General features: G+C 42.5%; 1 protein-coding gene across 1 annotated transcript in view; it reads left to right on the top strand.

Moving 5' to 3' along the window:
- LOC139578464 (voltage-dependent R-type calcium channel subunit alpha-1E-like) overlaps positions 1-26,656 on the top strand; it is a 130,557-nt gene that overhangs the window by 33,324 nt on the left and 70,577 nt on the right. The window contains exons 3-4 of the mRNA XM_071406092.1: positions 2,456-2,561; positions 5,927-6,066. Coding sequence (XP_071262193.1) covers positions 2,456-2,561; positions 5,927-6,066 — 246 coding nt within the window. The remainder of the gene's footprint in view (positions 1-2,455; positions 2,562-5,926; positions 6,067-26,656) is intronic.

The following is a 26,656-nucleotide window of genomic DNA, read 5'->3' as shown; positions in this document are numbered from 1 at the left end:
TAAATAATACAAATACTGAGCTATATTGTATGCAAAAAAAAATGTAAAATGTTCTATGAGATTGGAGATCTTAGACCATTTCTCCATACAGATTTTAGACCATTCCTCCTTGATATCCTTTGTCTGCGCTTATGGACTGCCTTTTTCAATTCAAACCACAGGCTTTCAATGGGGTTCAAGTCCAGAGAATGAGATGGTCATTGCAAAATGTAGTTTTTTTTTGGTCAATTAACAATTTCTTTGAGGATTTTGATTATTTCTTGGAATTATTGGTTTGCTGGAAGATCTACTTGCGGCCAAGTGTCAGCCTCCTGGCAGAGGCAACCAGGTTTTGCGCTAAAATGTCCTGGTACTTGCGACATCGCAAATCTCCTATAAGGAGATGCCCTTGATCAGTGTACAAGAGATAACCATACCTCTGGTGGATGGAGCCCTCAGACCCTCCAGAGGCTGTAACCCCTTGCTATTATAGGCCAATATAATAGCTTCCACAATCCAATGTGATAACCATTGACGAGAGAGGGGCCTCCCCTTGCAGAGGGCAGGCGTGTGGCTCCTTATCATGAGGGGAGAGGTTCACCTCATTTGCAACTCGACCTGTCTGTCTCTGACAGATGTGCGCGATTGGTTTTTCGAGCTTCTGAGATTCAGGTGAATCCCACATGTGAGATATTGAAAGGAGTAATTGAAAGAGAACCCAGACTCAGCCACAGCGATTCATTATTTTACCCCATGTGTGTAATAAGATTTGAAGCCAATCTAAGAACATGTGCACAGATGCACCCTGTATCTCATTCCATCTCCACTGCTATTTTTAACCTGTTTTAGAGCGGGAGCCAGCGCAAACTTGTCAATGTGACTCACACGTCCCCACGAGCCCTCATTACAAAGCCCCTTTGTGGATAAATGACAGTTTTCTCAGAAGGCATTTCATGAATGATAAAACAGAATTATACATATATTGGGATAAAAAACCTAGAAGTTTCTCCGCAGCCCCATACCTCCTCAATACAGGCCAATTATAAGACGATACTGTAGATACACTTGTTCCTGGAGAAATCACACTTCTCACATTGGATGATATAAACACACATGGCTTTGTGTAAATGACTGTTGACTGAGTGAAGAAGAGATTTTACACACAATTTAAATAAATAAGGCAGGACTTGGTATTGATTGTCAGGAGGGCTGTTGCAACATGTGGGGAGTCGCGATAACTCTGACTGCCGCCAATTAAATGTGAGCGCTGACTTTTGGCTGAGAGGAGCCTGTTGCCGTGGATACCTCTCTCTATCCTCCCCCCTATCTCTCTCTCTCTCTGAGTGCAGTGTCAATGGTCTTCTTGCAGCTGCTCTTTGTGTCTGAGGGGATGGAGGTACAGTAGGGTGTGGTTGTGGAGGAGGGCCCTGACAGAGAGAATCATGGTAGGTTGTCCTCTTGCACATGTAAGAGGACAGGAGTTTTCTATAAATCCTGGTTGAATATAGTTTGCTCAGTGCTCCCATTAGAGCAGGCCAGGAAGTATTTAATCCCAGCAGAATGTCAGAAGTGTTACTGTATTGGAGCTTTTGTTTATTTAGTTATTTAATGCTTGCTGCCTGTGTGACCCTCCAGGCAGCAACTCCAGCTGCCAGCTCTGTTTGCATTGATCTCCCCCCCCCCCCCCCCTCCCCCCTCTCCACTGAGCAGATTTAGGATCCCTCATTCTCTACCTCATTTTCCCACACAGCCAAAATAAATCCAGTGCCCACGCACAAAATTAGAGAAATGTGCAACGTTCGCTCATCGCTGTGGCACATTTAAACCTACAATCACCAGGGGTTCCTTGGCAAGCTTGTGGTAAAGTGCCCTTTTTTGTAGGATCAGCCTCCTGCTCTTCCCACACATCCCCAGCACGCCCAGACTTGCCTCTCCTCCAGCTTTCCCTCCAGCTTTCAGGGTTATGGCCTGTCTCCTGCTATTGTCCTCAGCTACTGTGGACAACAGTCTCCTGCCCCTCTCCTCTCCATGGCTGGCTAGATGGACAGCATCAGGGCATTGTGAGGAGCTGACAGTCAGGTTCTCTGTGAGTCAGCCAGCTGTATGGAGGAGAGGAGGAGGCAGCAACAGCACTGCCAGGTGCTCAGCAGCAGGCTGGATTAACACTGGTCTGCCTGCCAACAGAGAAGTCAGAAGAATAGATGCATCCTGACATTTAATCAATGAGAGGGATTTTCATCAAATGTCTTAGGAATGTGAGGCAGTAGGAAGGGGGTGTTTTAGATAGGTGTGATGATACTGTCATCCTGATTGGGGATTATTCGGCCTCAGCACACTATGATATCTCTCTCATTTTGGGATGGAAATTCTGCATTATGTCTTTGTTTTGTAATCTCACAGGTTACAAAAATTAGAAGAATAGTGTTTATGTTAAGTATATTGTGACAAAGTATTCTTCCTTAACTTGTTGCTTCACTCCATTTGAGTACATGATCCTCGCCACCATCATCGCCAACTGTATCGTCCTGGCCCTGGAGCAGCACCTGCCTGGAGAGGACAAGACCCCCATGTCTAAGAGACTGGTGAGTAAACCATCTACCAATACACTGTGTCTTAAGTCAGTCATCATCAGTGGGGTTCTCCATCCATGCAGAAGCTTACTTCAAAAACACAATTTCCCTCCCAATTCCTTATTCATGAAATTTGGTATTTAATTGTAATCTGACATTTTCTCCAAAGATTGGAGAGAATTGGATAGTTGCAGCAAAACGAGAACACTTAATCTTGTTTTATGACATTCGAGTACATTGTTAGCTTGGACATTAGTTGTATTTTATTTTTTATTGTAGTGTTTGGTGTTATTATTTGATTTGTTTTTGTTATTTTATATTATGTGTTGACTAAGATTGGAGATGGGGTGGTGCGCCAGGGGTATGTTTTGGATGGGGTAGGGCGCCAGGGGTATGTTTTGGATGGAGTAGGGCTCCAGGGGTATGTTTGGGATGGGGTAGGGCGCCAGGGGTATGTTTGGGATGAGGGGTGAGAGGGTGGGGTTGTTCAAAAAGGGCGGAAATTGTATTGTTTTTTATTGATTTTATTACCATCGTAATCCAATAAAAACAATTGTTCACAAAATATTTTTTTGTGAAAGGCGTATAAAAACTTCTGAGTTCCTGTGTTCATTTCCTGCATTATGTATTAATTAATTATGAATGCAGTATACCTATTGTGTCACGGCTGTTGGAAAAAGAGGACCAAGGTGTAGCGTGGTGAGCATACATGTTCCTTTATTAAACAAGACGCCGAACAACAACAAACAAGACGCTAACCCTAACAACAAACAATAAACACTACAAAAAACAAACCGTGAAGCTCAAAGGCAAAGTGCCCTAAACAAAGTCAACTTCCCACAAAGACAGGTGGGAAAAAAGGATACCTAAGTATGGTTCCCAATCAGAGACAACGATAGACAGCTGTCCCTGATTGAGAACCATACTTGGCCAAAACATAGAAATAGAAAATCATAGAAACACAAAACATAGAATGCCCACCCCAACTCACGCCCTGACCAAACCAAAATAGAGACATAAAAAGGATCTCTAAGGTCAGGGCGTGACATATTGAGCCATGGCATAGACCATAAAGTTCCAAATTGGGACCTCTGAGTTCCCCGCTGCCTCATAATGCCAAACCATTGATTATCTTTGAGACACATTTAACAGACATCAAATATTACACTTGAACCAAATAGAGTACAAATAACTGTATATAACTGTGTTTTTGGCATGTCCCAGTTATCCCCTCTAACTCGTTAGCAGCTCGTTAGTTTTACAGTTGTGTTTAATAGAGTGAGAAACTAGCTGGATTAATTGGTTCTCATTCGATAAATAGCTATTACAGCTATTATATATATATATATATATATATAAATATATAAATGGCATCCTGTTCCTTTGTTCGGTTGAGAAAAGCTGAGGACAGGGGAGACTGAACATCTACAGTTGAAGTCGGAAGTTTACATACACCTTAGCCAAATACATTTAAACTCAGTTTTCACAATTCCTGACATTTAATCCTAGTAAAAATTCCCTGTCTTAGGTCAGTTAGGATCACCACTTTATTTTAAGAATGTGAAATGTCAGAATAATATTAGAAAGAATGATTTATTTAAGCTTTTATTTATTTCATCACATTCCCAGTGGGTCAGAAGTTTGTATACACTCAATTAGTATTTGGTAGCATTGCCTTTAAATTGTTTAACTTGGGTCAAACGTTAGCCTTCCACAAGCTTCCCACAATAAGTTGGGTGAATTTTGGCCCATTCCTCCTGAGCTAGTGTACCTGAGTCAGGTTTGCAGGCCTCCTTGCTCGCACACGCTTTCTCAGTTCTGCCCACAAATTTTCCATATGATTGAGGTAAGGGCTTTGTGATGGCCACTCCAACACCTTGACTTTGTTGTCCTTAAGCCATTTTACCACAACTTTGGAAGTATGCTTGGGGTCATTCTCCATTTGGAAGACCCATTTGTGACCAAGCTTTAACTTCCTGACTGATGTCTTGAGATGTTGCTTCAATATATCCACATAATTTCCCCACCTCATGATGCCATCTATTTTGTGAAGTGCACCAGTCCCTCCTGCAGCAAAGCACCCCCACAACATGATGCTGCCACCCTCGTGCTTCACGGTTGGGATGGTGTTCTTCGGCTTGCAAGCCTCCCCCTTTTTCCTCCAAACATAACGATGGTCATTATGGCCAAACAGTTCTATTTTTGTTTCATCAGATCAGAGGACATTTCTCCAAAAAGTACGATCTTTGTCACCATGTGCAGTTGCAACCTGTAGTCTGGCTTTTTATGGCAGTTTTGGAGCAGTGGCTTCTTCCTTGCTGAGCGGCCTTTCAGGTTCTGTCGATATAGGACTCGTTTTACTGTGGATATAGATACTTTTGTACCTGTTTCCTCCAGCATCTTCACAAGGTCCTTTGCTATTGTTCTGGGATTGATTTGCACTTTTCGCACCAAAGTGCGTTCATCTCTAGGAGACAGAACGCGTCTCCTTCCTGAGCGGTATGACGGCTGCGTGGTCCCATGGTGTTAATACTTGCGTACTATTGTTTGTATTGTTTGAACGTGGTACCTTCAGGCATTTGGAAATTGCTCCCAAGGATGAACCAGACTTGTGGAGGTCTACAATTTCTGAGGTCTTGGCTGATTTCTTTTGATTTTCCCATGATGTCAAGCAAAGAGGCACTGAGTTTGAAGGTAGGCCTTGAAATACATCCGCAGGTACACCTCCATTTGACTCAAATGATGTCAATTAGCCTATCAGAAGCTTCTAAAGCCATGACATCATTTTCTGGAATCTTCCAAGCTGTTTGAAGGCCAACTCGGTGTATATAAATTTCTGACCCACTGGAGTTACGATTCAGTGAATTATAAGGGATATAATCTGTTTGTAAACAATTGTTGGAAAAATTTGTTAACAAGAAATTTGTGGAGTGTTTGAAAAACAAGTTTTAATGACTCCAACCTAAGTGTATGTAAACTTCCGACTTCAACTGTATATATATGTTTTTATGTATATGATCATGCTAATTGTACCTCTGTGAGCACATGAGAGTGCTTACCTGCCTGCTGAGAGAAAAATGTAATTAACCCTTTCCTGAGCACATTTAAGAGTCTGAGAGAAGCCTTTGAAATGGGCAAAACAGAAAGGATTGGAAAATAATTGCTTGTTATGACCTGTATTATATGTCTTCTTTAGGGGAATGTCTCATTATTTTTGTATTTAATTTTCAACAGATTTAAGTATTTTTCCATGAACCTAAAGCGTGATAAATGCCCACACAAATGCTGTTACTGCGTATGCTTTATTCTTTAACCTTTCATGTTAACCTGACCACTTTGTACTGTAGTTGTGTGATATGTCCATTTTCTATTCATAGGAAAAGACAGAGCCTTACTTCATTGGGATGTTCTGCTTTGAAGCTGGGATTAAAGTGGTGGCATTGGGATTTGTATTCCATAAAGGCTCCTACCTGAGAAACGGCTGGAACGTCATGGATTTCATTGTGGTTCTGAGTGGGTGAGTACGGTAGGCTGTCTCAGTCAGCTGAAACACTACAGGACTTTTAACTACTACTGCTGAATAACACCCTCCTGTTTTAACAACCTGTTCATGGCTGCTTGCTCAAATAAGACTGGTGTATTGCACTAGCCTAGTTAATTTTTATTTTAATTTTTATTTTTTAAAATTTTATCCCCTTTTCTCCCCAATTTTCGTGGTATCCAATCGCTAGTAATTACTATCTTGTCTCATCGCTACAACTCCCGTACGGGCTCGGGGGAGACGAAGGTCGAAAGTCATGCGTCCTCCGAAGCACAACCCAACCAAGCCGCACTGCTTCTTAACACAGCGCGCCTCCAACCCGGAAGCCAGCCGCACCAATGTGTCGGAGGAAACACCGTGCACCCGCCCCCCTCAGTTAGCGCGCACTGCGCCCGGCCCGCCACAGGAGTCGCTGGAGCGCGATGAAACAAGGATATCCCTACCGGCCAAACCCTCCCTAACCCGGACGACGCTAAGCCAATTGTGCGTCGCCCCACGGACCTCCCGGTCGCGGCCGGCTGCGACAGAGCCTGGGCGCGAACCCAGACTCTGGTGGCGCAGCATAGCACTGCGATGCAGTGCTCTAGACCACTGCGCCACCCGGGAGGCCCTAGCCTAATTAATTTGATACATTTTTGAAAGGTTTTATTACAATCAAATCAAATTGTATTGGTCACATACACGTGTTTAGCAGATGTTATTGCGGGTGTAGCGAAAGGCTTGTGTTTCTAGCTCCGAAAGTGCAGTAATATCTAACAATTCACAACCCAATACACACAAATCAAAGAATTAAGAATATATAAATATATGGACGAGCAATATCAGAGCGGCATAGACTAAGATACAGTAGAATAAAATAGAATACAGTATATACATATGAGATGAGTAATGCAAAATATATAAACATTATTAAAGTGACTAGTGTTCCATTTATTAAAGTGGCCAGTGATTTCAAGTCTATGTATATAGGCAGCAGCCTCTAATGTGCTAGTGGTGGCTATTTAACAGTCTGATAGCCTTGAGATATAAGCTGTTTTTCAGTCTCTCGGTCCCAGCTTTGATGCACCTGTACTGACCTCGCCTTCTGGATGATAGCGGGGTGAACAGGCATTGGCTCAGGTGGTTGTTGTCCTTGATGATCTTTTTGGCCTTCCTGTGACATCGCGTGCTGTAGGTTTCCTCTATGGCAGGTAGTTTGCCCCCGGTGATGCGTTGGGCAGACCCCACCACCCTCTGGAGAGCCCTGCGGTTGCGGTCAGTGCAGTTGCCGTACCATGCGGTGATACAGCCCAACAGGATGCTCTCTATTGTGCATCTGTAAACGTTTGTGAGGGTTTTAGGTGCCACCATTATTGAATGTTTGTCAATGTTATTGGCATGTTTAATGGACTATTTCACATGTATCAGACTTTATCAGATGGATGGTTATCTGTTGTTCATTTCCTGGAAGGAGTTAATTAAATTTCTGATGCAAATATCATGGCACATCTTGTTCATGGCACATGGCACATCAGTTCAGATGCCAAAAACAAAACACTGTCTGTGAAATAATCCAATCTTGCGGACGCACAGCTTTAGGGCTCGTTGTGTCTTTCACTAAAATAACACACAGTAATTCAGGTCACCTTTAGGCTTTTACACACAATGGAAAGGAATACATTTTCCACTGTCTTGACTCCTGGAGCAAATTATTGCAGTGGAAAATGGAAAGGTTATTACAGGTTATTTGCAGATCTAAAAGGGGTGAGGAATTCTCTTGAGAGGCTTTAAGATGAAGACAGTTTATTTTCTTAACAGCGCTGCCTGTTACATCTTAGTCATTTAGCAGACGTTCTTATCCAGGTCAAAATTGCAGAATTTTCACCTAGTCAACTCGGGGATTCGAACCAGCGACCTTTTGGTTACTGGCCCAATGCACTTAACTGCTTGGCTACTTGCCACCCCTGTTGAAAGGAGCAGGGCCAACTCTGGTTCAATACACACACATATGCACACAGATTAAATATTAATCCATTCCATAGTGCAAAAGTACAAAGCGTGGCAAGGTTCTTACAGAATTTTACATGATTCTCTGCATTTCAATATTAATGAGTGCAGGCTTGCAGTGCTGAATAAGGCCCAGCTCTCTGCTGAAAGGAGGAGAGAAAAAGGAGGAGAGGAGAGGAGAGGAGAGAGGGATGGGGTGGGGTGGGAGAGGGGTGTCAGACTGTAGCTGTGGAGCCATGCCCTGATAATGTCTCCTCCCCCACAGTGCCCATCACCCCCAACTTCACCCATCCTCTCTGGCTGTGTGTCATGACGTGTGTGTGGATGGTCATATGTGGAGATGTTAGCCTTGTCAGATAATCCCAGCCAGGTGAGAGGGGGGTGGTCTGGCTGTAGCTACTATTCTTCTGCATTAATCACCACACCACAGCCCAAAGTAGAGATTGAATTAAAACATAGCAAGAAGCAGTGAATTAAAATGGATTGGTTTACACTGTTGACTTTCTCCCTAGACTCCATCTTATCTGGCCTAATTTTCCCCCTAAATGACCTGTCTTATCAAACCTTTGAGATACATGATTACTACTCTACTCAGACGTTTGTCTTCTCACACTGTGTATATTGATACATTTTCCTCTTCAGGTTTTACATGGCATTATTTTCAGTGATATGTGCCTGGTGAGTGCATTCCAGTCTCTTGATACCAAGTCTTGTACTTTTAGGGCTCTATCTTTGGCTGGCGCTAAGGCAGCGCAAGTGTCAAACGCATGTTAGTTGGCAATTTCGCCATGTAGAAACTGGTGTTCTGCCATTTTCCACCCCTTGCACCAGGTTTGGCAATTTACCTGTCTAACATCAGCTCGCTTGCACTGAGGTGGGAGGGGTGGTAATATTTGAGGTGTGTCTTCAAAAACTACTGCAAGGTGACAACTTCATGGATCACAAATTGTGAGATTTAAGACCAACAAAAAGCAGGTCTTAGCGGTAACGCAGATGGTAATGACATGGATTTGAGAACGGAAGTACAACCTATCCAGCCGTGACGCACAGTGCCTATATGCTCATATAACCCTTGTATTTAGAAACATAAGAAACTAATCACTGAAGCTTAATTAAAATAATATGTTTAGGAGCTGCAACAGTGAGCGGACATCCCGTTTCTATCATTATTTTAGCCAGCTCTCGTTATTATTTTGGACGTGCGTAAAACCCCCTCCATGTAGGCTAATTGGAGTTGATGACAATGCAATACATAATAGACCGTAAATACACAACTTGAAGCATGATGCACGTTCTGATTGGCCATTGAGGGGTCAAGCCTTGACACCTACAACTTATTTATTAATAAAAACCCAGTCCTTTCACGCCACCGGCAGCTACTGTTTTCATAATTCCCGCTGTGAAAATAGCAAAAATATTTCTGACACAGCCCCGACCTATACCATTGTGTAAGGGTTCTTAGAATTGAGCCCTTAACCCACTGAAGTTGATTGAAACTAATGTACATTAAAATCCGTATTTTTAAGGTAGAGATGTCTGTATGGGCTGCGTCTCAATCAACTGCATCTGCCTATGTTGGCCTTCTGCATCTGCAGTGGAAAGTGGCATAGCTACAGCGCTGTTTGTCAGACCAGGAGACATCATGGAAACGTCTGTAGCATCCAAATGGTTAAGTCTACAAACTAAGCAGTCCAAATTCAACATTTTATCAAATCATTTTTCAATATCATTTTTTTATACCAACAGGGGTCCTAAAATTAAAAATCAAATAGCTAAATGATCCATGGTATGGCCATCTTTAAACAATTCCATATGTTATATTAGTATAACCCCCTATCCCAAAGGCTTAGACTTGTAGAGCTTAATGTCAAACAATAGCAATATAAATTGAATATAAAATGAATCATATAGTGTGAGGGAAAAAACTGTCTGCTTATGAGATCATTTTGCTAATTTCCTCAAATTGCTTGGCTTACCAGGCATACAGTATGGACTAGGCAAAATAGCTATTTAGCAAAAAACTATTTAGCAAAAAAAAAAAATTCTGAAGCAAGAATTTAGCTAGGACTGTCTGGAAGTGGTCTGAGTGGGGAGAGAAACTGATAAACTAGCTGTTATTGGCAGAGAGTTTCGGAACTCTAGTTTGTTAACCAATTTACCTCATGGTGATGTCAACCCGGAAAGCTGAAACTCCTGCCCATGCAAACCTGCTGATTACGAAGTCCTATGTAGATTGTACTTTCAACCAGCAACTATCAGGAAATATAACTGCTACAATTGTTTTCACACTTTTACAGTGTTAGTTTCATCAGCTATTGTACAATATGATATAAAACACAGCATTTTGACTGCACTGGGTATTTAATGCAATGTTCAGAGGGGTTTTCTATTCCAGTTTAGATGACTGTATTTTTGTCAGTAGTTTCTTACCTCACCTGTCAGTTACTGGCCCTTGCCAAATGATGTCAGCTTCCAGATGTATCAATCTAGCATTTCATATAATTGTATTACTCTTAGTGAACACTTTCCACTTTCCAGCACTGACAGCTAGACAGGTTGACAACTGTATCGCGTTTTCTCCACTTTGAACGTACAGAGAGAGTTGAATGATTCATGGACCTGGATGGTAGAAGACATCTGCTTTCTGACTGATAGTAAATCAGAGCACATATCAGCTCCCAGTCAAGCATGTGTGACATCAGGTCTGGCAGTCTGTTATCATGAATACAGCATAACCAGTATATTTCACATGAAACAGTCTATAGCATGACGACAGTATGCCCCAATCTCAGTTTATGTACAGCCATCACTATGGGGGGACTTGATATAGTTTGGAGGTAAATCGCTTGTAGGTTTAATTTCATTCATTTTTGGTATAATGAAGTGAGGTTTAGATGCTTTTTTCTTTATTATTGTTCTGTCCACGGCAACCATAATATAATGCAATGAATCTCCCACTCGCAGTTGCTCTTTCTCACAGACACACAAACTTGCAAATCCGGCAGGGGTTTGCAACCTTATTAAGAAATGTGTGATTATGAGATTTTGTGGTAATAGTGGAGGAGTCATCAGTATCCATTAGCTTTTAAAGAACAGACATGTGCAGACAGAGGTCAGAGGGAAAAGGAACTGTTTAAGGCAGGGATCATCAACTAGATTCAGCCACGGACGGAACATAATAAAACAAATATTTTTAGACTGCAAATGAACCGTAAGAAGCCTAAACATATATAATATTTGACTAAAACATAATCATTTCCAACCTTGATTACATTTGGGAACATTGTCCTGCGTAGGGTGCCGTCTTGCGGATGGGACGTTAAAACGGGTGTCCTGACTCTCTGTGGTCATTCAAAATCCCATGGCGCTTATTGTAAGAGTAGGGGTGTTCACCCCGGTGTCATGGCTAAATTCCAAACCTGGCCACATTTCATCATGGCACCCTAATCATCCCTCTCATTCCTAATGGGCATATATCACCTTTCCACCTGACAGCTGATGTGTGGTGAGCATTTTGGCACAAAAATGGTCACTGTGCATCACTGAGGTGGGTGTTACACATTTCCCCCTACTATGTAAAGCGCTTTGAGTACCTCAGTTGGTAGAAAAGTGCTATATAAATCCAATCTATCATTTTGAATTATTATTATTTGTTTACGGTCACATATGTCTTTCTATTATGCGTGGGAATACTTGGGAACAGATTTCCGAAATTAAAATCACTTGGAGTTGATTTCCTGGGGTTTTTACAGTCCTTTATGTCCAACAATAAAAATAAGATGTATAAATAAAAGTACACATATGTCTCTCTATTATGCGTGGGAATAATTGGGAACAGATTTCCAAAATGTAAATCACTAGGAGCTGATTTCCTGGTGTCTTTGCAGTCGTTTTTGTCCAACAATGAAAATTCAGTTGGGGAACCCTGGTTTAAGGGCTCAACAGTATATTTCTCTGATATTAGGAGTAATGCTGTCCTCTGCTGTAATTGTATTCAACTATACTGTAAGTTAAGTGAAAGAGGAAGGGATTTTGTGTGTGCATGCATGTGTGAGCGATATCTCTGTACTTAAGTGTCTTGTGTGTTTGTGGAAGCTTAAGGGGAGGTAAACACAGGAAGTAAGGATTACCAGTACACAATTATTTAAATGATACACTAGATGACTGATAGGGGGCGCATTGTTGAAGCCTCCATCTTGGCACTCCCCCACCAGTGTAAAAAAAATAATAATTCTGCATTCGTCTTTTATTATTTATTATTCCTTTTTCTCCCCGATTGGTAGTTACAGTCTTATCTCATTGCTGCAACTCCCATTCAGACTCGGGAGAGGCGAAGGTCGTGAGCCGTGCGTCCACCGAAACACAACCCAGCCAAGTCGCTCTGCTTCTTAACACAATGTCTGCTTCACCCAGAAACACCAATGTGTCAGAGGAAACACCGTACACCTGGCAACCGTGTCAGCGTGCATTGTGCCCGGTCCACCACAGGAGTCACTAGTGCACAATGGAACAAGAACATCCTTGCCGGCCAAAACCTCCTCTAACCAGGACGACGCTGAGCCAATTGCTCGCCACCCCATGGGTCTCCCGGTTGCGGCAGGCTGCAACAGAGCCTTGACTCGAACAAGGATCTCTAGTGGCTGTCACGGAAATGTATTGCCTTAGACCACTGCGCCACTCGGGAGGCCTGCGTTCGTCTTTGCCACATGTATTCTATTACAGACACCTAAGTGCATACTTTAAAAAAATATACTAATAAAAAATCTAATCAAAATATTAAACTATTTTCCTTAAAAAATAATTGGGGGGAGATTACTAATGTTAATGTCTCCACTAGAACAATGAAAATACTGAAATATATGTACATTTTGTCCTTGAAAATTTTTATTGAAATACTTTTTTTTTTCATCTACACACAATACCCCATAATGACAAAGTCAAAACATGTTTTTAGACATGTATTGGAAATGAAATACAGAAATATCTCATTTACAGTATTCACACCCCTGAGTCAATACATGTTAGAATCACTTTTGGCAGTGATTACAGCTGTGTCTTTCTGGGAAATCTCTAAGAGCTTTGCACACCTGGATTGTACAATATTTGCACATTATTATTATGTTGGTTGTTGATCATTGCTAGACAGCCATTTTAAAGTATTGACATTGATTTTCAAGCCGATTTAAGTCAAAACTGTAACTAGGACACTCAGGAACAGTCAATGTCATCTTGGTAAGCAACTCCAGTGTATATTTAGCCTTGTGTTTTAGGTTATTGTCCTGCTGAAAGGTACATTTCTCTCCCAGTTTCTGTTGGAAAGCAGACTGAATTTTCCACCAGGATTTTGCCTGTGCTTAGCTCTATTCCGTTTATTTTTATCCCCCCCAAAACTCCCTAGTCCTTGCCGATGACAAGCATACCCATAACATGATGCAGTCACCACCATGCTTGAAAATATGGAGGGTGGTACTCAGTAATGTGTTCTGTTGGATTTGCCCCAAACATAACGCTTTGTATTCCGGACATAAAGTTAACTGTTTTAAAGTCATCATTGGCCTCATGGTGAAATCCCTGAGCGTTTTCCTTCCTCTTCGGCAACTGAGTTAGCAAGGACACCTGTATCTTTGTAGTGACTGGGTGTATTGATACACCATCCAAAGTGTAATTAATAACTTTACCATGCTTTAAAAAAAAGTTGGACTCATCTAAGAGGGCTCCCGAGTGGCGCAGCGGTCTAAGGCATAACCTGTTCCAGAATACACAGACAATATCATGTTTGTTTAAAACTCAAGTCGCAGCTTTTGTTCCTCAGTCTTCAGGGAGATTGTGACATGAATGATTTGGACCTGCTTCCCCTCTATCCGGCTATGTATCAAATGGCTTATGACAAACACTGGGGACTGAGACATGTATATGGTAGAGCTTTCACAAGTGAAGAAATTCAATCCCTGGCTCCAGGCAAGATGTACAGCTGTGTCTGAAAGATGAGGAGAGGACAGGATAGGATAGGATAGGACTGGAGGATGTGACGGAGCGGTGCGGGGGTGTCCACACGGACAGGACAGACAAACAGCTGTCACAGCTAGCAGGCCCATTGTTCGTCCTGGGCTTTGTATCCCATCAGCTTTTTTTATACTCACTTGGCTAAGAGGGACAGGCTCCTAATGGGAGAGTTTCTTATTTTCCCTTCTCACAGCATCAGCAGAGAAACTGGCGCTGACAGAGCCGACTGAGCCGTAATGAGGGAAGAGAAGTAAGGCTTTGGAGCCTGTGGTTAGCATCACATTTAGGGAGTGAGCAGGAGGAGTTCACAGGTGATGGCTGACTGTGCTGTGACTGTGCTGATGGTCTGGTCACAGCTCCCTGAAGGAGTGTTAATTAAGACCCACACACATTACACCAAATGTGGATCTAGCATTCATCTGACGATTGTTCAGCGCGCTGTGTTTTAGGGACCACAAGCTGAAGATGTCTGACTGCCGACATTTTTCACATATAAAATTAGTGCATCGTCGGTTCGCAAATTACGTTCAGAGGTGATAAGTACTCTCTGAGCCCTTAGATATTCAGTCTGCTGGTTCTCTTCACCAGGCATGTGATTGTGGTGCTGTGCGGATCTGTTCACACACTATTATTATCTCAGGGCTGATGTTAGGAAGTGTGTTCTGTGACAACATGGCTCTGGAATGGGAACACACAGTACTGCTGCCCAGAGGCACTGCTTTACTGAACATAAGGGAGGATCTGACAAGCCCTGGCACTGTTGGTCTGTGATACAGGGAGATGATGCCAACAGACTCTGAGGTTTCACTTCGTGCTTTGCGACATCCAACTGGACACTTTTTTTGTCATGCACAATTCTGTATATTCTGGGCAATGCGCCTTGGATGCCATAGAGGAAACATATCAGTGACATTACATTTACATTTACATTTAAGTCATTTAGCAGACGCTCTTATCCAGAGCGACTTACAAATTGGTGCATTCACCTTATGATATCCAGTGGAACAACCACTTTACAATAGTGCATCTAACTCTTTTAAGGGGGGGGGGGGGTTAGAAGGATTACTTTATCCTATCCTAGGTATTCCTTAAAGAGGTGGGGTTTCAGGTGTCTCCGGAAGGTGGTGATTGACTCCGCTGACCTGGCGTCGTGAGGGAGTTTGTTGACATGACAATAATGTCTCCATGTCGTTTTTGTGTGGACTGTTTTCACTTCATTCATCAACATTATGAATTGCTTTAGAGTAGCCAGTAGAGGGATGTGTTTTATCTCTAATTTAGGATTCATTTAGTGAATGATAATCACATGGTCAAGTACCCAGAGTGAGCACATGCTGCTCTGCTTCAAAGAGAGGCTGAGTGGGAGAGACACAGGGAGATATTTTATCTGTCTGATCTGGCCAACAAGAGCTGACTGAAAGGCTTTTGAAATCAGGTGAAAACAGTTGTGATATTTACAGGAGGCATTGCTACTTTGTAAAGGTTTGGTGAATTGATGTTGAAGTGACTGTTTGTTCTATTTGTGGTAAAGTCTGAGGTATGCCTCTTACAAAGACTTCAAATCAAATTACATTTTATTTGTCACATGCGCCGAATACAACAGGTGTAGGTAGACCTTACAGTTAAATGCTTACTTACAAGCCCTTAACCAACAATGCAGTTTTAAGAAAATCCCTAAAAAAGTAAGCGATAAGAATAACAAATAATTAAAGATCAGTAGTAAATTACAATACCGGCTATAATACCGGCTATAAACAGTGGGTATCGGTACAGAGTCAAGGTGTCAATGTGCGGGGGGCACCGGTGTCGAGGTAATTGAGGTAATTATGTACATGTAGGTAGAGTTGTTAAAATGGCTATGCATAGATAATAACAGAGGGTAGCAGCAGTGTAGGGGGGAGGGGCAATGCAAATAGTCTGTGTAGCCATTTGATTAGCTGTTCAGGAGTTTTATGGCTTGGGGGTAGAATCTGTTTAGAAGCCTCTTGGACCTAGACTTGGTACTCCGGTACCGCTTGCCGTGTGGTAGCAGAGAGAACAGTCTATGACTAGGGTGGCTGGAGACTTTGACAATTTTTAAGGCCTTCCTCTGACACCGCCTGGTATAGAGGCCCTGTGATGTACTGGGCCGTACGCACTACCCTCTGTAGTGCCTTGCAGTCGGAGGCCGAGCAGTTGCCATACCAGGCAGTGATGCAACCCGTCAGGATGCTCTCGATGGTGCAGCAGTAAAACCTTTTGAGGATCTGAGGACCTATGTCAAATCTTTTCAGTCTCCTGAGGGGGAATAGGTTTTGTCGTGCCCTCTTCATGACTGTCTTGGTGTGCTTGGACCATGTTAGTTTGTTGGTGATGTGGACACCAAGGAACTTGAAACTCTCATCCTGCTCCACTACAGCCCTGTCGATAAGAATGGGGGCGTGCTCGGTCCTCCTTTTCCTGTAGTCCGCAATCATCTCCTTAGTCTTGATCACGTTGAGGGAGAGGTTGTTGTCCTTGTACCACACGGTCAGGTCTCTGACCTCCTCCCTATAGGCTGTTTCATCGTTGTCAGTGATCAGGCCTACCACTGTTGTGTCATCAGCAAACTTAATGATGGTGTTGGAGTCGTGCCTGGCTGTGCAGTTATGAGTGAACAGGGAGTACAGGAGGGGACTGAGCACACACCCCTGAGGGTCCCCGTGTTGAGGATCAGCGTGGTGGATGTGTTGTTACCTACCCTTACTACCTGGGGGCGACCCGTCAGGAAGTCCAGGAACCAGTTGCAGAGTTGATGTGTTAAGTCCCAGGGTCCTTAGCTTAGTGATGAGCATTGAGGGCACTATGGTGTTGAACGCTGAGCTGTAGTCAATGAATAGCATTCTCACATAGGTGTTCCATTTGTCCAGGTGGGAAAGGGCTGTGTGGAGTGCAATAGAGATTGCATCATCTTTGGATCTGTTGGTGCGGTATGCAAATTGAAGTGGGTCTAGTGTTTCTGGGATAATGGTGTTGATGTGAGCCATGACTAGCCTTTCAAAGCATTTCATGGCTACAGACGTGAGTACTACGGGTCGGTAGTCATTTAGGCAGGTTACCTTAGTGTTCTTGGGAACAGGGACTACGGTGGTCTGCTTGAAACATGTTGGTATTACAGACTCAGACAGGGAGAGGTTGAAAATGTCAGTGAAGACACTTGCCAGTTGGTCAGCGCATGCTCGGAGTGCACGTCCTGGTAATCCGGCCTTGTGAATGTTGACCTGTTTAAAGGTCTTACTCACATCGGCTGCGGAGAGCGTCATCACACAGTCGTCCAGAACAGCTGATCCTCTCATGCATGTTTCAGTGATACTTGCCTCGAAGCGAGCATAGGAGTTATTTAGCTCATCTGGAAGGCTTGTGTCACTGGACAGCTCTTGACTGTGCTTCCCTTTGTAGTCTGTAATAGCTTTCAATCCCTGCCACATCCGACGAGCGTCAGAGCCGGTGTAGTAGGATTCAATCTTAATCCTGTATTGACGCTTTGCTTGTTAGATGGTTCGTCGGAGGGCATAGCGGGATTTCTTATTAGCGTCTGGATTAGTCTCCCGCTCCTTGAAAGCGGCAGCTCTAGCCTTTAGCTCGATGCCGATGTTGCCTGTAATCCATGGCTTCTGGTTGGGATATGTATGTAAAGTCACTGTGGGGACGACGTCATTGATGCACTTATTGATGAAGCCAGTGACTGATGCGCTGTACTCCTCAATGCCATTGGAAGAATCCCGGAACATATTCCAGTCTGTCCTAGCAAAACAGTCCTGTAGTTTAGCATCTGCTTCATCTGACCACTTTTTTTATAGACCGAGTCACTGGTGCTTCCTGCTTTAATTTTTGCTTGGAAGCAGGAATCAGGAGGATAGAGTTATGGTCAGATTTGCTAAATGGAGGGCGAGGGAGAGCTTTGTACAGGTCTCTGTGTGTGGAGTAAAGGTGGTCTAGAATTTTTTTCCCTCCCGTTGCACATTTAACATGCTGAGACATTATTTAAGTTTTGAATAAAGGAGAGAGCATTCACTTCTCTAGGTCAGTTGTGTTCAGTAGAAGGGAGAGAAAGGGATTGCTTATCTGTACTGCTTCACTACATTACAGCACGGTACAAACAAGCCCCCTTACAGATATTTGACAATGATCTGAATATTCAAGGTCCCTGTTTCTGTTCCCTGCTCCTTGTCACCGTGCATTGTTTCAAAGTGGTAAGGACCTAAATCTGTTTATATCCTCAGACAGAAAGGTGAAGGCAGATTAACCACATACAGTATTTAATTATCCTCCTCTTGCCTTTTCCCAGTCTCTCTGTGGTCTCCTCTAAAGGCTGTAGTGCCCAAAACTACCCGGAACAAAAATATAAATATAACATGTAAAGTGTTGGTCCCATGTTTCATGAGCAGAAATAAAATATCCCAGACATTTTCCATACGCACAAAAAGCTTATTTCTCTCAAATGTTGTGCACAAATGTGTTTATATCCCTGTTTGTGAGCATTTCTCTTTTACCAAGATAATCCATCCAGTTGACAGGTATGGCATATCAAGAAGCTGATTAAACAGCATGATCATTACACAGGTGCACCTTGTGCTGATGACAATAAAAGGCCACTCTAAAATGTGCAGTTTTGTCATGCAACACAATGCCACAGATGTCTCAAGTTTTGAGGGATCATGCAATTGGCATGCTGACTGCAGGAATGTCCACCAGAGCTGTTGGCAGAGAATTGAATGTTAATTTCTCTACCATAGAGATCAAGAGATGAATATCTTTATTCCCAGTCATGTGAAATCCATAGATAAGGGCTTAATTTATTTATTTTAGATGACTTATTTCCTTATATGAACTGTACCTCAGTAAAATCTTTGAAATTGTTGAATGTTGCGTTTATATTTTTTATCAGTGTAGAATAGATATAACCAGTATATTGAATTTTAGCAACCTTTATGTTTGCCCATCTGGTCTCAGTGGTCAACATATACTGAGTATACAAAACATTAAGAACACCTGCTCTTCCCATGACAAATCAACTCAAACTTTATTTGTCACATGCGCCAAATACAACAAGTGTAGACCTTACCGTGAAATGCTTACTTACAAGCCCTTAACCAACAGTGCAGTTCAAGAGGAGTTAAGAAAATATTTACCAAATAGACTAAAGTCAAAAATGATAATAAAAAGAAACACAATAACGAGGCTATATACAGGGGGTACCGGTACTGAGTCAGTGTGCGGGGGTACAGGTTAGCTGAGGTAATTTGTACATGTAGGTAGGGGTGAAGTGACTATGCATAGATAATAAACAACGAGTAGCAGCAGTGTACAAAAGGGGGGGGGGGGTCGATGTAAATAGTCCGGTGGCGATTTTATTAATTGTTCAGCAGTCTTGTGCCTTGGAGGTAGAAGCTGTTGAGGAGCCTTTTGGTCCTAGACTTGGCGCTCCGGTACCACTTGCCGTGCTTGTGACTGGAGTCTCTGACAGTTTGATGGGCTTTCCTCTGACACCGCCTATGATATAGCTCCTGGATGGCAGAAAGCTTGGCCCCAGTGATGTACTGGGCCATACGCACTACCCTCTGTAGCGCCTTACGGTCAGATGCCGAGCAGTTGCCATACCAGGCGGTGATGCAACCAGTCAGGATGCTCTCGATGGTGCAGCTGTAGAACCTTTTTTGGATCTGGGGACCCATACCAAATCTTTTCATTCTCCTGAGAGGGAAAAGGTGTTGTCGTGCCCTCTTCACGACTGTCTTAAAAATGTATGTTTGGACCATGATAATGTGGTGGTGTACTCCTCAATGCCATTGGATGAATCCCGGGAACATATTCCAGTCTGTGCCAACAAAACAGTCTTGTGGTGTAGCATACGCGTCATCTGACCACTTCCGTATTGAGCGACTCACTGGTACTTCCTGCTTTAGTTTTTGCTTGGAAGCAGGAATCAGGAGGATAAAGGTATGGTCAAGTTTGACAAATGTATGCATCTATGTGTGTGGAGTAAAGGTGGTCTAGGATTTGTTTTCCTCTGGTTGCACATGTGACATGCTGGTAAAAATGTGGTAAAACTGATTTAAGTTTGCCTGTATTAAAGTCCCCGGCAACTATGAGCGCTGCTTCTGGGTGAGCATTTTCTTCTTTGCTTATGGCCTTATAGAGTTGGTTGAGAGCGGTCTTAGTGCCAGCTTCATTCTGTGGTGATAAATTTACAGCTATGAATAATATAGATGAGAACTCTCTTGGTAGATAGTGTGGTCTACAGCTTATCATAAGGTACTCTACCTCAGGCGAGCAATACCTTGAGACTTCTTTAATATTAGACATCGCGCACCAGCTGTTATTGACAAATAGACACACACCCCCACCCTTCATCTTACCAGACGTAGCTTCTCTGTTCTGACGGTGCATGGAAAATACCACCAGTTCTATATTATCCGTATCGTCCTTCAGCCACGTCTCGGTGAAACATAAGATGTTACAGTTTTTAATGTCCCGTTGGTAGGATAATCTTAATCGTAGGTCATTCATTTTATTTTCCAATGATTGCACTTTAGTAAGAAGAACAGATGGCAATGGGAGTTTACTCGCTCGCCTACGGATTCTCAGAGGGCAGCCCGATCTGCGGCCCCTTTTCTTCAAGCAAATTACGGGGATCTGGGCCTGTTCTAGTGAAAGCAGAACAATTGAAGTCAGAAGTTTACATACACCTTAGCCAAATACATTTAAACTCAGTTTTTCACAATTCCTGACATTTAATCCGAGTAAAAATTCTGTGTCTTAGGTCAGTTAGGATAACCACTTTATTTTAAGAATGTGAAATGTCAGAATAATAGTAGAGAGAAGCATTTATTTCAGCTTTTATTTCTTTCATCACATTCCCAGTGGGTCAGAAGTTTACATACACACAATTAGTATTTGGTAGCATTGCCTTTAAATTCTTTAACTTGGGTCAAACGTTAGCCTTCCACAAGCTTCCCACAACAAGTTGGGTGAATCTTGGCCCATTCCTCCTGACAGAACTAGTGTAACTGAGTCAGGTTTGTAGGCCTCCTTGCTCGCACACGCTTTTTCAGTTCTGCCCACAAATTTTCTATGGGATTGAGGTCAGGGCTTTGTGATGGCCACTCCAACACCTTGACTTTGTTGCTTCAATATATCCACATCATTTTCCTACCTCATGCTGCCATCTATTTTGTGAAGTGCACCAGTCCCTCCTGCAGCAAAGCACCCCCACAACATGATGCTGCCACCCCCATGCTTCACGGTTGGGATGGTGTTTTTCCAGACTTGTGGAGGTCTACAATTTTTTTCTGATGTCTTGGCTGATTTGTTTTGATTTTCCAATGATGTCAAGCAGAGGCACTGAGTTTGAAGGTAGGCCTTGAAATACATTCACAGGTACACCTCCAATTGACTCAAAGGATGTCAATTAGCCTATCAGAAGCTTCTAAAGCCATGACATCATTTTCTGGAATTTTCCAAGCTGTTTAAAGGCACAGTCAACTTAGTGTATGTAAACTTCTGACCCACTGGATTTGTGATACAGTGAATTATAAGTGAAATAATCTGTCTGTAAACAATTGTTGGAAAAACTACTTGTGTCATGCACAAAGTAGATGTCCTAACCGACTTACCAAAACTATAGTTTCTTAACAAGATATTTGTGTGGTTGAAAAAGTGGTTGAAAAATGAGTTTCAATGACTCCAACCTAAGTGTATGTAAACTTCCGACTTCAACTGTATATCCTTCTCGTAGGACTCTTTAAAGGAAACGATTCTTCCAGTCCAGGTGAGTAATCGCTGTTCTGATGTCCAGAAGTTCTTTTCGGTCATAAGAGACAGTAGCAGCTACATTATGTACAAAATACACAAAATGCAAAAAAACGAACAAAATAGCACAATTGTTTGGGAGAATGTAAAACGTCAGCCATGTTCTTCGGCGCCATCTTCAATAGACATAGACTGACCAGGTGAATCCAGGTGAAAGCTATGATCCCTTAATGATGTCACTTGTTAAATCCACTTCAATCAGCGTAGATGAAGGGGAGGAGACAGATTAAAGAAGGATTTGTAAGTCTTGAGACAATTGCGACATGGATTGTGTATGCAAAACAAATTATTTAAGTGCCTTTGAACAGGGTTTAGTATGAAGGTGTTACTAATGTTTGGTATTTTCAGTGTATACTACTTAAAAAATATCCAGCCATGTAGTAAAAGGTCCCCTTTTCTGTCCTCTGCTCTTTGTCACCTTGCATTGTTTCAAAGTGGTCAGGACCTAAATCAGTTTATATCCTCAGAGATAAAGGTGAAGGCAGATGAACCACATACAGTATTGAATTATCATTCTCTTGCCTTTGCTCAGTCTCTCTGTGGTCTCCTCTAAAAGCTGTAGTGCCCTGAACTAGAATAGATATGACCAATATATTGAATTTAAGTAACCCATCTGGTCTCAGTGGTCAACATATACTGAGTGTACAAAACATTAAGAACACCTGCTCTTTCTGTGACATACACTACTTGATGAGAAGTATGTGGACACCCCTTCAAATTAGTGGATTCAGCTATTTCAGCCACACCTGTTGCTGAAAGGTGTATAAAATCGAGCACACAGCCATTTAATCTCTATAGACAAACATTGGCAGTAGAATGGCCCTTACTGAAGAGCTCAGTGACTTTCAACATGGCACCGTCATAGGATGCCACCTTTCCAACAAGTCAGCTTGTCAAATTTCTGCCCTGCTAGAGCTGCCCTGGTCAACTGTGCTGTTATTGTGAAGTGGAAACGTCTAAGAGCAACAAATGCTCAGCCTCTAAGTGGTAGGCCACACAAGCTCACAGAACGGGACCACCGAGTGCTGAAGCTCGTAACACATAAAAATTGTCTGTCCTCTGTTGCAACACTTACTACCGAGTTCCAAACTGCCTCTGGAAGCAATGTCAGCACAAGAACTGTTCGTCGGGAGCTTCATGAGATAGGTTTCCATGGCTGAACAGCCGCACACAAGCCTAAGATCACCATGCGCAATGCCGAGCGTTGGCTCGAGTGGTGTAAAGCTCGCCGCCATTGGACTCTGGCGCAGTGGAAATGCGTTCTCTGGAATGATGATTCACGCTTCACCATCTGGCAGTTCGACGGAAGATTCTGGGTTTGGCGGATGCCAGGAGAACATTACCTTCCCGAATTCATTGTGCCAACTGCAAAGTTGAGGCTGTTTTTCATGGTTCGGGCTAGGCCCCTTAGTTCCAATGAAGGGAAATCTTAACACTACAGCATACAATGACATTCTAGACGATTCTGTACTTCCAACTTTGTGGCAACAGTTTGGGGAATGCCCTTTCTTGTTTCAGCATGACAATGCCCCAGTGCACAAAGCGAGGTCCATACAGAAATGGGTTGTCGAGATCGGTGTGGAAGAACTTGACTGGCCTGCACAGAGCCCTGACATTAACCCCATTGAACACCTTTGGGATGAATTGGAATGCAGACTGCAAGCCAGGCCGAATCTCCCGACCTCACTAATGCTCATGTGGCTGAATGGAAGCAAGTCCGCACAGCAATGTTCTAACATCTAGTGGAAAGCCTTTCCAGAAGAGTGGAGGCTGTTATAGCAGCAGAGTTGGGGACCAACTCCATATTAATACACATAATTTTGAGTGTCCACATACTTTTGGCAACACAGTGTAGATTGACCAGGTGAATCCATGTGAAAGCTATGATCCCTTATTGGTGTCACTTGATAAATCCACTTTAATCAGTGTAGATGAAGGGGGAGGAGACAGGTTAAAGAAGGATTTTTAACCCTTGAAACAATTGCGACATGGATTGTGTAAGTGTGTGTCGTGTCTTTGGCATCATTAAACTGAAGACTTATTGTTATCAAAAATTCTCTGTAATTATTATTACGTGATTAAACTAACTTAATCATGTAACTGTAATTAACTAGGAATTCGGGGCACCAAGGAAAATATTCAGATTACAAAGTTAATTTTCCTAATATAACTTTCAGATATTTTAATATCTGATCAATTAGTCTTCCAATTAATGAATTATTGTTTACCTCACGTTAGTCTCATTCCAAACGTCGTAAATTGTTGGTTATCTGCACGAACTCAGTCTTCACTATGAGTCATCCATACATCAATTGTCTTAAATCATTTATTTACTAAGTAAATAATCACAGAAATGCACACAAACAAAAAGTAGATATAGTTCCAAGGAAATGATAGCGGAGTTTCCCTAGTGGGATAAACCAGTATCGCGGCTTGGTGGACAAAAGGGAAGTGGGGGTCGACTGAGATAAAAGACACTACAAAGTGATAATTATAACAACTGAAATGCTAATCCTTTGCACATGAACGCTCACTCATTGGGGAATAATTGCAATCAATATATATATTTACTCTCAGTGTGTCGCCGTGATCTCTGTTGGAAAGTTTGTTTCTGTTGGAGAGTTTGTCCGCCCTCTCTCTCTCTGCCGTGGTTAGAATGGATAGTTCAGAGTAACATTCAGCAATGTGGTTATAGGATAGATGTTTCGGCGGTTGTCGGTCTTCGCGTTCAATGATACCGAATTCCTAGCTGCAGACTAGTAATTAGTATCAAAGATTTGTTCTTATTCTGTCTGTTCGATAGTCTCAGAGTTTAACCATTTAACCAGTTTAATCGTCTGAAACCTTAGCCCTCTTGTGGTTATCGAGGTAAGCTGGTCTCTACTCAAACCTTAGCCCTCTCAAAATTGAGAGAAGCATGGTCTATACTCAAACCTTAGTCCTCTCGGTAATCGAGGTAAGCTTGGTCTGCAGTGGGAAAACCCAGGTGGGGTTTTTATTCGGAACATAGAAAAGGGCTGTCCCATGATGCCAGGTCATGTCTGTGCTCCTGGGGGCGGGCCAATGACTTAGTGAAACTTTAAACAGAAATCAATTCTCTCACATTAACATCATTACATAGCATCACATCATTTCACAAATAGTTTCATCTTTACTCATTCATGTTATATAATAATTAGATGCAGACCTCATAACTGAGACTCTTGTATAAACAGGGTTATGGTAATGTGGCTGTATTGTCTCTCGTGAGTTTCACAAAATTGTACCAAACAGACCAGTTCGTAGCTGGCTACTTCACTGACCATTTATACATTCTCCAGAACATGAATATTGTTCAGTTCTCAAGTTCTGTGAGGTGGAAGAAGTTCCTTTGTTCTCTCTATGAAAACTCACTCTCTCTCTATACTGTCTGGCCATGAGTAAGAATCTCCTCCAGGAATTTATGACCTGCCTAACAGCAGCCTGGGTGTAGGAGAGAGAGAGAGAGAGGGGTGGTGCTCGCTGTACCCAAAGAGGGCAACGTCATGACATGTGCCATTCAGAGAGTGAATGGGCAAGACAAAATATTTACGTTTCTTTCAACGGGGTATGGTAGTCAGTGCCAGGCGCACCGGTTTGTGTCAAGAACTGCAACGCTGCTGGGTTTTTCACGCTCAACAGTTTCCCGTGTTTTTCAAGAATGGTCCACCACCCAAAGGACATCCAGCCAACTTGACACAACTGTGGAAAGCATTGGATTCAACATGGGCCAGCATCCCTGTGGAACACTTTTGACACCTTGTAGAGGTCATGCCCTGATGAATTGAGGCTGTTCTGAGGGCAAAAGGGGGGAGTGCAACTCAATATTAGGAAGGTGTTCTTAATGTTTGGTATACTGAGTGTATACTACTAAAAATATCCAGCCATGTTGTAACTCAGATTTTTATGCAAAAAAAATGTTTACATTCAAACTGCTCTCCTGTGAAGTCGTGACTTGCGACATACGCCTAGTTTCCTGAATCGGGGACAAAAATCTGTCAGTTTAAACTGGAGATATGTTTTTTTGCATTGGATGCGTCTCAATCCACCCCATCCGCCGATGTTGCACTTCCGCATCTGCAGTGAAAGGTGGCAGAGCTAGAGCGGTGTTTATCATACCATGAGACATCCCGAAAATCGGTCTTCTCACAAAATCGTCTGTAGTGTCCGAAGCGTCTTGGGACTCGACTGTAGTCGGGAACAGCCGATCTGCCAACTTCTGTCTGTAGCGTCGAACAGTTTGGGCTACACACTAATTTGACTCCTGTCGTGACATGACTTCAACATTAATCTGAAGACTGTTATTTATCTAATTACCTAACTATGTTTAATTGTTACCCGATCTAAATTAATAATGTAACAATTAACTCATTAGGATCTGGGGCGCCACGAGAGTGGTTGTTTAAAGAGTTACCATCTCCTGAATTAAACTCTAAAAGGACTTTACCAATCACATCCGTAAACAGTCAACTTGTTAATTATAAACTTGTATCATATCATCATTCTGAACAGTCGGAACCTCCTTGCATCTGCAAAAATCCAAGCCTTACTTATGATTCAGTACTACACAAATTGGTTTATTTATTTATTTATTAGCAAATTAAATGGGAACACAGGATAAACATACACACTTTGCATCGCTTATTGACTGGAGACTTAATAAGCTAAAACAGGTCCCTAGCGGAATGATAACAACATGGCTGCTTGTTAAAGAAGAGATGGAGAGGGA

This window comes from Salvelinus alpinus, chromosome 6 (genome assembly GCF_045679555.1).
Source record: "Salvelinus alpinus chromosome 6, SLU_Salpinus.1, whole genome shotgun sequence".
Lineage (NCBI taxonomy): Eukaryota > Metazoa > Chordata > Actinopteri > Salmoniformes > Salmonidae > Salvelinus > Salvelinus alpinus.
The sequence above is the reverse complement of the archived record's forward strand: the minus strand, read 5'-3'. Positions and strand labels throughout refer to the sequence as shown.